This window comes from Pelecanus crispus, chromosome 21 (assembly GCF_030463565.1).
Source record: "Pelecanus crispus isolate bPelCri1 chromosome 21, bPelCri1.pri, whole genome shotgun sequence".
Taxonomy (NCBI): domain Eukaryota; kingdom Metazoa; phylum Chordata; class Aves; order Pelecaniformes; family Pelecanidae; genus Pelecanus; species Pelecanus crispus.
In genome coordinates, this window is record NC_134663.1 from 2,976,425 (window position 1) to 2,993,041 (window position 16,617).

General features: G+C 45.4%; 1 protein-coding gene across 3 annotated transcripts in view; it reads right to left on the minus strand.

Annotated features, from left to right (window-relative positions):
- Window positions 1-16,617, minus strand: part of LOXL2 (lysyl oxidase like 2) — a 60,430-nt gene that overhangs the window by 28,537 nt on the left and 15,276 nt on the right. For all 3 annotated transcript variants that reach the window (XM_075724010.1, XM_075724008.1, XM_075724009.1), the window contains 2 exons: window positions 13,935-14,374; window positions 11,254-11,429 (listed from right to left, as the gene is read on the minus strand). In XM_075724010.1, coding sequence (XP_075580125.1) covers window positions 11,254-11,429; window positions 13,935-14,295 — 537 coding nt within the window. In that variant the 5' untranslated portion in view covers window positions 14,296-14,374. The remainder of the gene's footprint in view (window positions 1-11,253; window positions 11,430-13,934; window positions 14,375-16,617) is intronic.

The window sequence follows — 16,617 nt, forward strand, 5'->3', positions numbered from 1 at the left end:
GGATCCTGGGGTGCCCTGACCTAATGCGGTACCTGTGACCCAGTCTCGGACTCGAGATACCTGCCTTTCCTACTTCCAGGCTGCGCGTTTGGGCATGTCTTTTCCACTAACTGATCGGACTGGGTTGACCTTGCTGGTCATTTCACAGAAGTGAAAAATAAGGTGCAAACTTGAATGGCTTGCTCTTGGACTTGAAAAAACACTGTCAGAGCCAGCACGATACCTCAGGCACTGCAGACTCCGGTACAAAGGTCCCACGCCATGCTTCTTCCCCCAGAGATGCTGACATACAGGAAAAGAAAGCCTGCTCTGACTTGGGACTCTGTTTTAGTGAATCCAACTCTTTTGTCATATTTTTTTGCCTGTATTTGCCAAGGAAAGCGGCGGGGGGGGGAAGCAAACTAGCAAGAAATAAGTCATCATTTCATTCCCTCGAGGGTATTTCAATCTTCAGATAGCTATAGCAGACCGGCATACAATGACATTTTCATGATCTGTCTGAGAGCAAAACCAATCCACATCCATTCCCCTTTCCGCTCACAGAGAGTATGTTTAGAGCGGGGAATTATTGATACAGCAGCTCAAGGGTTTGCACTGAGTCTGAACAAACAGCAAAACGTCTGAGAGAATTCAACATACTGTAGACCTCAGCTATATCGGAAGATTAAAGAACAAAGGATCAAAATAAGTATACTGGAGGTTTCTCAAGGAGAAAGGACTGCTAAGAGCTTGCTCCCGATAACTCCTTACAGATTTGAACAATTTTCTTTCATTACGGAGTTTTTGTTACACTGGGAGTATTCAATAATGCAAATACAGGCAGACTTATATTTCATCTTCCGACACCAACGTGTAGAGCAGCTGGGCTAATGGTGAAAACAGACTCCACATGAAAGTCAGAAGCAAACAATACTTAATAGCTAGAGCAGACTTTTAAAAATCACCCTCTCCATACTTTATGTACACATGGAGACAAATGCCTACAACAAGCTGTCATATCAACAAGGAAACCTCATTTCTGAAAGTTTTACTTATTCTCACATTACAGCCATACACTGAAGGTACAAGGTAGATCTGGTAAATCCTCTGAAGGATATCCAAGGATCACAAAGCAGGTATCTGCAACCAACTCAGAAGCTGAATGCACATCTGCCAAGCTCCCACCTCAGGTTATCAACCATAAAGTAGAGGCTTCAACAATATTTCAGGAGCCAAGCAGCCGTTCACCAAAGAGCAAACTCTAGGAAATAAAACTGGGTTGGCTGCACCTCACATTACAGGAAGGAAAATAGAGGCCCAAGCCCCAAAGTCGATGGGACGTGGCTTGCTCACTCTAAGGCTGAGGAACACAAAGCAGGGGGGGAGAAAACCATGCCCAGACCCACAGCTCAGCTTCCTCAATCCAAGGGGAAAACGCTGCTGAGGATTTCTACCCACACAGCAAGAGGAGAGACCAAGCCCAGAAAGAGTTAGCTCTCATGGCTCATGCATGACAGTCCTCCCCTTCTCAGCTAGCCTAGCGCAACTTCCACCTATTTAGGCCAACAGCTGCGGAGACGTACATGCCAGCCCTTTTCCTTTTTTTTCCCTCCCTCTAAACTCCAAGCCTTAGAATTCAGTTACTAGCATAATTCAGACCTGGATCTCCAACCTCTCCTTTGCTTATGAAACAATACCACCCACATATTTGAGGTTGAATCAGCTCTTGCCTTTGCCTTCTGCTCTCTAGAGCGCTGCTAGTTCAGAGGACGGCGCGTCTTGCATTGCTGACCCCGTTCATGGAGTTTGTGGGTCTGCTCCATCACCACTGGCCTCATTCGTCAAGCCGCAGCTTCGCTTTCATCCAAGACATCCATTCTGGCACAGACGAACTCCGTTAAGGGAGTAAGCACACAAGCAATAAGAAATCCTAAGGCATTTTTCTCCTGCTTGAGTTAAGCCTCCTTAGCCTTGAAAGGTGCAAAGAAACAGAAACCAAGATAAAGCTGGCTATGGTGGGCAGGGGGAAGAAGCGTAGTACATCTGCTCCTAGATTCAAAGCTCTGGCTTCCACATCAACCTGCTTTTCACTGGAGCCACTTGACTGTGTATAGGGATATAAAAATCAAACTGATGCTAAAATGACTCCCTGATCTGAGGCTGAAGAGATCCTGCTCAGTTCTCCTGTGTGATTTCAGCCACACAAACTCACTTCCCCACCTCCTTGCTCTTAGCTCCAGCCTCTTGCTCACACTTCGTCACCAGTTCTGGAAAGGGAAGACAATGCTAAGCTCATCCCACCTGCTCCGAATTGCAAAGCCTCTGCAGCAAGGGCTTCACATCTGCATTTGCCCAAAGCAAAGATGTGATTTGTTAGGACTTCCAACATTACTACAATACAAATTAGTATAAAAATGAGGCCGGGGCGGGGGGGGGAAGTGTCAGACTATTCTGGGCTGGGCCATATTCCCTCCACCCCGCTCCTTTCCTCGCCAAGAGCCACGTCCAAGACCCACACTCATCAGTCCCGGGACACAAAAGCCCACTGCAAGCCAACATGCTGTGCTCTGTTACGAAACCAATGATTCTCACCTTCAGAAAGCCGGGGCCTGCCCAGAGACAGCAAAAAGAAAAGGGTTTGTTTTTGAGCTTTCACAAAAGGATTCCTGGCTTGGAAAGTTTTCACATGAGCCTCAGCTGCTTTTGTTTCCACTCTCTGAACCAAATGCTTCCCCATGGCTTCAGATCTGATTGCAAAAACTGACACCAACTTTCATAACGTTTTCTTTCACCTTTTGCCATCTGTTTTGTGTTGGCAGAACAATTATGCCCAGGACAGCATGCTCGTGTCCTCCTCCACTGCCCAAGCTCAGCGATACGCTTTCTTCTTGCGACAGCCCTGGGGATGCACAGTAATCAATACAGGGAGTAGATCCCGTTCCTAGAAACCCGACTGCTACTTCGCAGATTGCAGACGCTACCCTGGTTCTGAATCACTGGCTCCTGGCTGAAAGCAAGCCGCAGCAGCCAAGATTTCAGAGGGGCTTTTCAGAAGAGCAACTTGACACTCACTTGAAACACATGCCCAGGCACTCAGCGAGGACACTAAGAAACCAGCTAGAGAACTGCATGGGCAGGTGGGTCTGAACAGCTACAGCCGTATCTGTGTCCCCTACGGCCAGAGAAACTATTCAAATGCAGGCAGAAAGGGAACTGGAATGAAATTTTGCTTCTGTGTATTTTACTTTTTTTTTGTTTTTTTAAAACATCACCATGAGTGATGCTAAGGATTGCAGAGCAAGAGCGTGGAGGTATTCAGTACTGGCTCTGGCAGCTATCTGGTCGCCAGGCGATTGTACAAGCAGACAGCTTAGGCAAGGTGCACTTCTTGCCACAAATCCTTGATTTAACAAATACAAGGAGCCTGTGTGCTCCCTCTGTCTGTGCCTAGTCCATATTCATTGCTCTTCCGCTTTAAGATTCCCCGTGATCCACTCAAACTGCTCTTCCCTTCCTTACACCTGGCCTATCCCACTGCCCCTTGGATGCAGAAACCTATTCCTATCATCATTTTTCATCTACAGTGGAGCTCCAGGATTTCTTTGCTTCCCAAACACCAAGACATTAAGGCTGCAACTTGGACAAGAAATGATTTTTTTTTTTTTTCCCCCAATTAAGAACACGAAATCTTTCCACACAGACTTTGTTCATCCCAGAGGCATCTTCTCTCCTGCATTTAAAACCTTCACTTAACATCCACTGAAGTCTCAGCTACCAAGTCTTTTCCCCTGAAGATGACTTTTTATAAAGCTATCTCTTCACATACATAGGAACGGGTGGAATCTGTTTCGCTTTAAACATTTGGAGCTGTGCCTCTGAGTCACTAACAAGGTCCCAGCTGTTAAATAAATATGGTGAAATAAATGCTGCAAGACAAAGACGGGTTGCCTATGGGGGACAGCAGTCCCCTGGGAACATTATGCTGTATTGGACTGCAAGCACTTTTTGTTCTGGGTTTGTGCAGTACAAAAGGGTAAGGAATGAGAGTGCAATTCAGGATTAGGGTCCAGGAGCAAATACAGTGCAGATTATAAATGACAAAAGCCTTTGCTAAGCCATGAAGCGCTTCAGCGGCAGCCTCATGATTGCCAATGCAAAGCAGGCTAATGAAAAGCACTAGAGAAAAGAAACGCTGGTAACAGAAGCAAGCAAGAGAAGGCAGGAGCACTGAACCCTGGAGATGCTTTGGCATGGGTGGGAGGCTTAGCTTAGGATAGGATGCTGCTCTGTTCTGTGCACGTCACGGCCTGAGGGTTTCACGATGAGCAAAGCTTTTGCTTTTACATTCTCCATTTCCTTTCTCCCGAGCTATTTTAAAGGCAATCCGGATCAGACGCTGCAAGCTCGCCAGATTTATTACCTGGCCTCCGCACTGCAAAACAGAACGAGATCATACTCTGTTCTCAGGCTTAGTTAAATATTGCCCCGTGTAACAGAGAAATGGCATCGCATCCAGCACGACGGCTGTCGGCTACTCAGGCCCTGGCTACAGTTGGTGTGAGGAGACAAACAGGTTAACTCTGCTCCCCAAGGAGCTGCAGCAAACCAATGCCAGCCTCGGCGCTTTCTCAGCCCTACCAGCTCCACAGCTCGCGCCTCCCACTAGATGACAAGCAGCAGCTCTCTGCCCAGCAAACCCCAGCACCCTAACATCCCACAAGCCATCACAAAGAAACCATTGAGGCAAGCAGTGAGAAACTATTACACACACTCACTTTAAAATTGTAGCACTAAAGAAACACAGTGGCTTAGCCCAAGAGCTGCTTAATTAACATTTGTCTGGAGTTTGCTCCAGAAGAGATGCCGAGACCTCTTCTAGACACACAAAGCATCAGCATTTATGTTGCACACAGGCTTATGTTTAGAGAAGTAAACATTTACACCAAGGGGAGATAAATTAAACACTGTTGTCATAACAAACAGGCAAATAAACCTTTTATCGTCAAACATTCTTGAGAACTGGACGGTCGAGACATAGAGCTGACGTCTCAGACGGTGGTGACCTAAGTTGTAACTCCCCACGGTACAGAGTCTCCGCTGCACAGCAAGAAGCTAGGTAAGAGGAAGATTTACCTGTGTGCCAGCCACAAGCAACGCCCCTGTCCTGCTCCCTTCCTTACACCTTCCAGTCAGCAGCAGCTCAGCATACAGGAGCATTTTACATGGCCTCATCCGCAGAGCCCAATTTAGCTGAAAGCTCCTGAGCAGGACTCCGCAATGCCCTTTCCCACCGGTTGAGAAACCTGGACAATATAGTTCAACCCACTTTTAACCTGGCATAACCAGAGCCTTTGAGCCACCGGGCTTTGAAGTGAGATTTTTATACTTTGCATACACCCAGAAGGGAAAAGAAGGACAGAAATAGCAGCACAGGCTGGTATGTTTAGCTAGACCTTGTCTGCCCACCGTCCGGCCAAAGCTACGGTCTAGTCTCAGGTACCAGGTCTATTTGTGAACTTGTAATGGCTGCAGCAATTCGATATATTTAGAGTATGCCCTATTTGAAGCCTCTGTGTGTGCACACAGAGGAAGAGGGTGGACAACAAATATTTTGTTAGGGATGGTTTTGGGGAGAGGTTAAAAAAAATACCTATCGTGCATTTATTTAAGAAATATATTAAGGGTAGGAGTTAGTTACTGTGGTCTTAAAATTGCTGGTCAACCCAGTAAGGCAGTCGCAGGTGGGCCTGTGCTGTGTTTAGACAACACGAAGTGGCTACATGTACTGTTTGAAAAAGCAGGGCCTGCATTCCCGGCTCATGGTTTCGTGAGCACACATTAAATCATTTTGATTTCAGAGCTTCTGGCATCCTGCAAAGACTTAGGAAAACATTTGAGACTGTGCACACATTTAAACGGCAGGCTTTGGCACCGTATAAAGGAACCTTAAAGCAGGTCCACGCTACCCACCCAACCACTTCCAGACACTTGTGAACTGCAAGACAAGAAACGACCAACAGCCCTTGGTCTGCACGGCTTTTATCCTGCTCTTTGCACCTTTTGCTTTTTACATCTTAGTGGAAGGAGGGGTGCAGTTCAGGATAGTCAAGATGCACAGATTCTGCTCCCAGCTCTTTTTCTCCACTTAGCTCCCAGAACCTGGCCCTTCCCCTCGCCGGCTCCACCTGCAGAACAGATACAGTGCTTACCTGGGGCAAACAGACAGCACAAGCCCCCATGCGATCAGAGATCTTTGGCTAAAGCAGCAGATTCTGCTCGTTATATTTTACGAAGCTTGAATTATTGCACTTCAGCATATATATTTAAAGCACTTAACCGTCTGTCCCTCCCAAACTCCATCAGAGAATCAGCAAGCAGTTTCTGCATTCTCAGATATGCTCTGAGCACTTAAAACCAACATGATTAAACTTTTCTTTTCCTTTGAGCTCCCCAGACACCACTCGCAATGCGCCTGCCACACTGTAATGCCTACAAGAGTTACCACTATGAATAAAGTGGGTAATGTGCTCTGCCATCATGGTTAGACCCAAGTTGTACATCAAGCCACTAATGTGAATTACAGGATGCAAAACAGCTTTTACTCCAGGCTGTGGCTAAAAAAGAAGGAATGCAAGCACAATCAAACTCTGAGTTAAACGATGGTGTTATTTTAACAACAACTTTGGCCCCACCGTACTGCAAGCACAGGATGCCTCAGTGAAGGATCACAGCAAGCAGGTTCAGCACCAACTTCCTCACATTCCCAACCATCCACACAGGCTGTGGGCAGCCTTTATGTGCCTTGCAGCACTTCCAAGCACAGCTACTGCTTTTTATGACCCTTTTCAGGGTGTGCAGCTTACTCCGACAGAGCTGGAGTCTGCAGGAGGGGAGCAGGGATGCGATACCAGTGGTACCTGCCTTCCCCCTCCTAATGCTCCCAAAGGCAAACAGGTAATAACAGACAAAATCAAACCACAAGCCCTGCTCTCTCCATTAACGAGACACCGTCTGCGTATTTAGTCTACACACTTTAAAGAGGAGGGGGAAAAGCTCCTGTGTAAAATGCTTTTAATGCCATCACGCTCACGTCAGCATCGAACAAACACTGCTCTCCTAGCTTTGAAAAGGTGAGCAACCTTCAGTGTTTACACAGCCACTGAGCTAAAGGGGTATCGGGCTAATGCCGTGAAAGGGCTGTCCTGCTACGCACATTCATCACCCTCCAAAAAATAAGCCTTTGAACAAGTCCCAAGGCTAAAAGCTGCAGTGGCTGCGGAAGATAGCAAGCAAAAACGATGGGAGTTCCTCTGACCTTTAGCAACAGACTGATGGATTTCAGAGCTGCCCCCAACCTCGGTCCTGTTAGAAGAGTTAACCTCTTCCTACCTGTCTCCCATCATCTTATCACAGATCTTCCATCATTCGCCCTAGACTGAAACATTTCACTTTGGCCTGTGACCGGCAACTTGTCTTACAGAAGCAAGGGTCAGGCACTGCCCCTTCCCAACAGGGGAGGGAATGGAAAGGCTCTGGGACAGGAAGAGATATGACATAACCCTCAAAATATGAGCTGTGACGGGAAAAGATCTGTCTGAACATATACATATAAAAACCAAGTGGTTTATGGTGATGGAAAAGTTCATCCTATACTACTTATCTGCAGCATTTCCAAACTGGGAAATGGAGGCATGTACATTGTCCAATAAAAATAAACTCTGCTCGAGGGCTATCATGTTGCTTTTAAAAGAGTGCGAACTCCCTGCCTGTCAGATTTTAGGAAGCAAGGCCAGATTTGAGCAAATGTCAATTTGCACAGCCCCTCCGAGCTGGAGCCCCGTCAAAATGAAGTCAGATGTTGCCTTATACCTACTGCCTTTCCATGTCAAATCTTAGCAGCCCTTGGCAGCCCCAGAGATCTTAGCACGAAAGGCTCTTTAAGACACTTTCTAAATGATGAATTTAAGATGGTCTATCTGTCCCCGGCAGTGGGAACACACAGAGCTCCCTATCACAGGCAAGGAAATCTAAGTGCGATGGCACATAGCCTGCACAAAGCACGCCTTTCCCCTGAACCCTCGCAACAGGAACGCGGAACAAAACTGCTGCTCCTACCCGACGGCAGCTTACAGCCCAACGCCTGCGTGCACCGAAGTCAGCGCTCGCTCCTGTTAATCTGTTGGCTGTAAACACATCAGTTTGCAAACAGTCAGATCCATTTGGGAACCATTACAGTTGTTACTAACTAGTGTGGGAAAGCGGCACTGGAAGGTGCAGTTGAATACATAAGCTCTGTGCATCATCTTAAACCAGGCCTATTCTGAGTAAAGCCTGGTTTTAAAAGCAGCTTAAGGGCAAACTGAAATATCTTCCAATGGAAATCTCAGTAGGAAATTTGTACTGGTTTCGCTCCGTCAGTGCAATAGCTGAAGCCAGTGGGACTGGTGGAGAGATCTGACCACAGCATTGCTGCTCAGTAGAAAATTCCAGGCCCTTCAACCCTGATCTCATTCCAAAGAGAAAACATTGCTTGGGCAAGCTTTGGGTTACAGACTAAAGAACCCAGCAGCTTACAAAACGATGATGTTTCCTCTGGTGAATGTGAGGTATGATTGCAGAATTCCCAGGCATGTTAGAGAGGGCAAAGACTTTCAACTTGCATTCACGCAAGCCTTTTGACCTCCCTGTTTTAGAGTTTATGACCCTATGAGTAACCCTGCTCATCATCTTTGACTGAAACTATGTCACGCCAGCTGCTAACGAGATAAAGCAAAGATTAAGAGGAGGAGAGCTGAGAGAAGGACAAAGAGCTTAAACATTTGACAGCTAGCTGCGACTGAAAAGTACTTCCACAATGGCATTTTAAAAATCTATAGCACATCACCTTTAGCCTTAACCCTGCTGCAGTGAAACCAGCAGAAAAAAAACCCTTCGTCTGCCAGTCATCTTATAGGGATGTAGGAAAAATCCGCCTGGTTTTGTGGAGTAGAAGCAACAGTACGGCACTAAGTTGTTCCTAAAATGGAAGCAGCAATAGGGAGGGGAGAAGCACCTACACACGGACACATAGAGCTGGAGGTGACAGCAGCCACTGCCCAGAAAACACAACACTGATTTTCTGCTACCAGGACAAAGTCACAGGGACTGCCAGGCTGACAGCTCCCAGCTTAGTGCAGGCACTTAAAAATAAAGCTATTCTTCCATTTTACTTTTTCCCCCACCAGTTCAGCGTCTTTAGTCACCAGTGCCCCTTAGCAATTGCTGTAAATGCTGTTACTTGTCATGTCAGTGGCTGCCTTCATGCCTTCATCCATACATAGCTCCCAAGAGCTGCCAGGACATGGGGAACACGACTTCTCTTACACCTATTTCTCCCGAGTGATCCTGCTGGTGAGTCAGGCTTCTGCTACATGAACTGCTTCAGTCTCATGATTAATTTTACTTATCATATGTGAAGCTTAAGCACCCACACAGCATCAGCACAAGCTGATTACCTCAATTACCCAACGTGTTCAACTCATTAGTCAACCTCCAGTGCTTAGCTAACGGAAAAGCAAAGCCCTCCAAAGCTTTTATGATTAATATCTGAAGCATCTCAGAGTGAAGTGACCTCCGTCTAGACTAAAGCATCTTTTCTTCCAGGCCTCTGTTTTGAGGATTCACTGCGGCTTTGGGGAAGCACACGTCTGCCAAAGCCATCACTGATGTTCCATGATCTCGCCTCATTCCTCAAGCAACAACAGTGCCATTGAAGGAGGTAGCTTCGGATCCCTCCCGGAAAGTCTCCTTTCCCTCCTTAGCCAAGTGAAGCAAGGTCAAGGCAACAAAGAGAATTTCAGCTCTCATATCCTATATCTGCACCCTTGCATGGGAGCCTTCCATGAAAGCGCTGAATGCTGCCTGCTCACCCTTACTTCTTAAAGTATTCTTAAAAGTGTTCTTCCTAAAGCCTCAGCAGGGCAATGAAAGGTTTGACTGAGCATATTATCTCCCCTTGCCAAGTATGCTGCATTGCATTAACTCCAATGGAAAAATCTGGTAGAAGAAAATACCGGGAGACCCTTTCTAAATCAGTGGCTATGAGGTAACAGCTAGAATAATTTTGCTTTAAAGTGATAAAGAAGGTTGTATCCATTGTTTGGGATCATGAACAAAGCCAAGATTCAGCTGTGGAAACCGCACTGTGGTATGCAATATATCCTGGATTCCCTGTCTGCTTAAAATAAGATTTGACTGTGGTTACTGGATAGACTCTTTCAATAAATTTTGACCAAGGGCAACCACTGAATTCATATACTGAAACATCAGAACATCCGAAACAAGGGAGAAGTTAGCAGAGTCACCACAAATACTTTCCAACCTGAAAAGCTGAAGGGGAAAAAAAAAACCCAGAAAAACCCAACACCACCCACATTTTTTTTCTTCGAAGAGCTCAGCACAACTTCTTTCCAGCCCAGCATTTCCTCAGCTCTTTATTCTGCAGAAGTCTAACAAGTCCACTGGAAGGTGATTCAAGCTTTTTGATTCTGTCATTTCCCCAAGTCTCAACCTCAGCCTAGCAATCTAACCCAGTGAAAATCCAGAACCTTTCCCCCAGTGACCAGACCACATTTTCCTCTCCAATTCCTTTCATCACTTCCAGTACTAATCCCCCATTCCCACGAATATTTCTATACTGTTATCATGGTTACTTAGTCATTGCTTAGCCAAACTGTGCAAAAATCTCTTTATATCTTTCCTTACGAATCCACCCTTTTCAAGCCCTGGTTATAAGCCATAGGGTTACTCACCTCCAAATCCAAGCCCACCTGCTGACCCCCACTGTTATACACCATAAATTGCTCCCAGTACCGAAAGGGAGGGTTCGGGGAAAGAAAACTCAGTAATGTAGTACTATGAACCAACAAAGTCACCCAGGTGTAAGGTCTATGAGTACAGCACATATCTCTGTCTCTCCAAAATGCATTCTTAGAAATATAATAAACCACTTTTCAATTCTGAAAAGTGATTGCGGAACAGGAGAGAGACAATATATTTTCTCCTTACTTATACTTATGCTATAAAAAAACCTTTCAAATTCTTATTATACACACAATGCTTTTAACAGCTGAAATTAAAATCCGAAAGTTGCATCTTCAGCCAGCATCTAGAAGGACTGTCAAGAGTTTGCTTTAACCATAGCGTGCAGCTGGGATAACTTATAATGTGTGGTAGCAGACATCCCTGCCTGCAGAAGGCTCTTGATCAGCAGCTTGTAATTTTAAGTATGTTTACCTCTATTTGGTTAAGCAATGAGTTGTCAAACTTGAAGCCAGGGATTCTCTTTTCACTGCAGACCACTCCCACGTCTTCGGTGTGTTTGCAGTCAGTTACTCCCCAGCCATTTGAAGTGCACGCTGCCAGGCTGGTCTCCTTGCCATTACAGTGGACATTGTCCATCCAAATTTTCCCTGAAGGGGAAAGAAAATAGAACTGAGACTCACAAAGAGGATAAATCTAGATTGTACTGATAGCTGATAGGAAAGCAAGTAAGGCTGCTGTGCTCTTACTATGGCAGGGGAAGAGATTACTGCTAAAATAAGCTTGAATCAACAGCTAAGGAACATCAAGATCCACCTCAAGTACTTAACTAACTGCAGGCAGCTCTGCCCCACAGCTTTCCCTTTCACTTATCTGCATAGTAATAAAAAAAAAAAATACCCCCAGCCTGAAGCAGATCTCTGCTGCAGTCCTGCTCACAGTGGTAAATGACCTCCTCTGATGAGAGCCACTTGAGAGCACGCAGTGTCACCGGGTCCCCTCGATTTGGCTGATTAGACCCTGCCCTCTAATCATACTCACCAAATCATTCCTTCTGTATTTACGGCTTCTCTTTACATCATTTCTCATTTGTCAAATCCTCATTAAATCTTTTGTAGGAGACAGCTCCAAATTTTGATTAAATGCCTTTTTTTAAAAGCAGATTTTTTACAAAAGCTTTAACAAACCACTATTGATCAGAACCTCCTGTTATTTGGATGCTCTTTGAAAGCCAATTGCCAGATCCAGTTTCCAGACTGTAATTACCACTTTCCCTCCAGGAAAAACTGCATGCATATGCAAGTGAGCATGCATGTGTACATGCGCATATATATATATATATATATAAAAACCCCAAATTTTAACAAATCGGGTCCTTCAGAACTCACTTCTAGGATGAGCAGACAAAAATCAATAGGTGTCACCTCCAAACTTTAGGTCATGTTTTCCTAGGAGCGGCTGAGAGCAAAAGACCCAACAGCATCTCTGAGATTCACCTTTATGAAGTGCCCATTTTCCCTTTGAAAACGTGCTGGGCACATGCTGCTCCCTGCGATTTGCTACCTACATCGCAGGGAGCAAGGGCCAACAAGTAATTCCCATATTTTAGGATCCCAGACAGTTTGCTTGTAACACATCCTTTGGACAGAAAGGACTTCCTGACCTTCAGAGCCACTAGGAGATTCTGTAGCTATTTCCCTTGGCTGTTCCAGCAGCCCCAACAAGTGCAGTTGGTTCATCACCAGCCGATGGATCTGCCAGCCCTCTCGGTGCTCCCCAAACAGGAGAGCAGAAAAAGCTCATGGAAAGCCTGGCTCCAGGATTTGAGGAAGGCATGACCCCCTCCGCATGGGCTCTCTGCATCAGGATTTACCCAGCGCTTGTCTGGCATGCAGAGAACGCTTGCTCCCATTAAATCACGTGGCAATCACTTTCTGGTTTGTTTTCAAATGTCATGGCCTCTTTCTCACTCGGAAATCTCCTGCTCTACCCCAAGAGCCAAAATCCACAGCTTGGGACAACATTCAAGGTTTCGCATTTCAGTCAAGTCACTGTTAAGGCCTGCTTGCTCTTTTACGGGCAAGTTTATAGGTGCGAGCACTAACGAGTGGTGCTAAGTAACAGACATACAGCACATTTATCCCTGCTGCAGTGGAAATAATCTGTCTGTGGTTGCATCAACAGTGTGCCAGGCTTCAATGTTTGCAGAAAAAATTCTCCCTAGGTCAACATTTAACTAACAGCATATCAAAAGACAACAATTAAATCTGTTGAGTTATATGCTATTACAGAGCTATTCTCTCTCAAGCATTGTGATTTTAAGAATTCATTGCTATAACACACAAACATTCACCTTTCCAAGTCTTTGTTCAGCACGTACTTAGGAATGAGGTGCAATAAGGTGCAATCCGCAATTATCAACACATCCGTCACGTACAATTTCAAAGAGCAAGAAAGGATGTACAATTTGGGGTGAGGGTGAATAGCTTTTCCCACCAGAACAGCCTGAGAGTGTCCAAGAGGATTATTATAAATATAGTCCTATATAGGACACGAAGCGTGTGCACACTCTTTTGGGCTTTTATAGGCTAGTCTGCATTGCAGAATATGATGCATGTGTTTCTAGAGAGGCCAACAGGGCAAAAGAAAGATTTGTGTAGCATCACATAGGCAGTCTGTTTAGAGCCCAAATAGTTCAGAGGAAAAAAAGAATAGGGGGAAGGAGTGTTTAGAGGCCCTATTTGACTCACTGCAAGGCAACAGAAGCATGAATAGGGAAGTGGACCATCTATACATTACATTTGCGGGTGCAGCTTCCCTTTTGACTGGCCATACTGGCTGCTGAAGAGCCTCCTACCCTTACCTACCGTCAGCTGCTCCCAAGCATCCCCTGCCAGAGTTCATACACCATGACCTGGTCCTTCAGCTCTTTATCTCATCATTCCTTAACTTGTTTCAGTCAAAACAAGCAAACACCTATTATTTAAACTGCTTAATCTAATTGGGAACCTGATTTAAAGAGGCACTGCTTCGCCTGGAAGCTATTTCAGTTACATTTGTAGGAAATATCACTACACCTTAACTTTGACCGGTCAAGAACTATTGGGGGTTGGAGAGACAGCTAGTACACCACCACTGCTCTGGAGTTACCTTACCTTCTCCTTTTCCGTACTTCGAGCTCGGTAGCCAAGACACCGCCTCCACGTAGCCCAGCTCCCTGCAGACCACGTGCGCAGCATGGATGGAAAAGTCATCATCGCACACCGTGCCCCACTCGCCACTGTAAAACACCTCCACTCTGCCTTCGTTGTGTTTTCTCTTCTGCCCTGCAAGCCGCAGCTGGATCTTGGGAACATTTGCCGGTCTCTGGGGGGGCTGGTACACTTGTGGGGGTGGCTCAGGGTAACCAGGGAGGTAGGGCCAGTGTTCATACTGAGCAAAGCCCAGCGGGCTCAGGGAGGTGAAGAACAGCATGATGAAACAGTGGTTACGGGTAAAACCCAGGAATCTTTCCATTTTCAGTGCTCACAGTTCTCAGAGCCAAGTCCTCTGCTAGCAGCTGCTGATCAGTGCAGGTAGGTACTGTGTGGCTGTCCTGAAAGGAAAGGAAAGTTTGAGTAATGCTTGGTGACCACGTGGACTTTGTATCTCTTGCTGCAGCAGGGGATAAAGCTATGGAAGAGACTATGTACAATGCTGCCCGTAAAAACGGAAGTAAATTATTTCTTGTGGCATAGAAGAATAAACTGAAAAAAACCCCCATGAAAACCATTTCTACGCTTAGGCCAACTTGCTAAATAGTTTTAGCTAGAAAATATTTTTTCCAGGGCAAAATTCTACAGGTCACAAGTGCTAGCAATTGATTTTCCTATTTCTCTGTAAATCCAGTAGCGCAGTAGCTCTAGCAAGCTACAGCCAACTCTGGTTCAAATCCCATCAGGACAGAACTGAAACATTTTTCTCCCATACGTGCTTCAATAAAGCAGCCAAAATGATCACTTAAACAGTGGAAAGCTAGAAGAGTAACAAAATGTATTATAATATGGTCAGAAGTGACGTATTTAAATTGAACTCTGTTTTCCCAGTACGATAAAAGACTTATTTCTGTCACTGCATGTCCAGTTTCATCTGTAGAAAATCAACATACGTTACCGTACACAGACACTTTGCAGAAGCAGTCTTGGCTAACCCTGTCTGTCTGATGGAGTAGTGGCTAATGGTCTCCAATTTGGGGTTGCTAAGCCTGGATAGGGACCGACTTGTCATACAACTGCTACATCATTATATAAACCAGTCATTTAAGGTATGAACCAGCAACTTTTTGACTCATTAGAGGCATTTCATCCAGATGCTGCGCAGAGTTTAAATCCTGGTCCTTTTCTGCCTGCTTCCCACTCACGTACTCCCCAGCCTTCATTCCGACATCCACCACATGGAGTGGTCAAACAGCACACGTGGGCGTTGATGATTGAATAGTTTCCAAATGAAGCAATGCCAGAGCGCAGTGGGAAAAAGCTCCCCAACCCTTTAAAGCTCCATTATTTCCTGGCAACCACCAAAGGGGAGGGAGAAGGGGAAAGACTTGGCTCCAAAACCAGATGTCTAGAAGCTAAAATCCTCCAGCATTTTTGCTAGGTCTTAGCTATCCCTAAAAAATGACCAGAAGTTCACATACACACACGAAGACAGAGAAAAACACATTAACCAGCTTTTCAAGCTGCTTAATGAGGAGATGTATCAGAAATCCCAGGCAACTAGCCCGAAATTCAAGAGAGAATTCAAACCTCAGCTCTGACACTGACCTGCTGTGTGACCTCCAGCAGGTCACCTCCAGGGCTGTGCCTCAATTTCCCCCTGTATTAAACAGGGCTGATGGTCGTGAGCTTCCTACTGAAGTGCTTTTGAGACCTGGGGATGAAAGGCACTTGCCTAAGGAATAGAAGCACGTGGGTTAAAAGTCTAGCACTGGACAGCAGGGGAAGAAACAGGAAAAAGCGAGGGGAGACTTTACAACAGGTCTAACTAAATCAGGGCTGGGGAGAATATGCACAAAGAATTCTTGGAAAATAAACATTTGGTTTCAAGGAGCCACGTACTTTCACATTGGTTTCACAAGATTGAGATTTGTAAATTTTTATCAGGCATTCAGAGAAATACTGCTATGGAAACAAGGTATTTTTCAATTTTTTGCAGGACGGGAGGTGAGGCTGAGAGAGAGGAATCAAGTCCTGCCCCACATCAGAGAGAGCTGGAGGGGAAGAGAGGAAGGAAGTACAACTGCTTGCACAAGGCTGCTCCCCTCCAGCAGCAAACAAAGGGGATTTCCCAAAGTAAATGCAGTCAACAGGGTAGGATATGTGTGTTCTGTAGAAATAAAAGGCTCCCGAGTCAAGGCACATTAGTACTAGTCAGACATGCCCGACTTCAATACCTACTAGCACTGATTTCAAAAGAAACCTCTGACAATGTTTTTCGGGATACAAGATGGTTTTTAGCCCAGAGGATAAACACATGGGCAGAGCAATTGTCGTGAACAGTATTAAAAAAAAAAAAATCCGAGTGGCCCCTTTAGTCAGATCATAACAGAGCACAACAACATAGTTAGTTACAAATTAAAATACTGAAGTTGGTGGTGGTGGGGGGTGTCTTAATGCTGAGCCCAGCAGAACCGCAAGCCTAGTGGTCTTCAGAAAAATCTGGTTTTCAGTTTTAATCTTCTTTAAACATCTGTTTTAACCTACTTCATTTTATGTGGTTGTTGTTTCTTGCTACTGCATAAATCGGATTTGAAAAGCCTCAGCAAAAATTAATTAAAAACTAAGCTGGACTGAAACAATC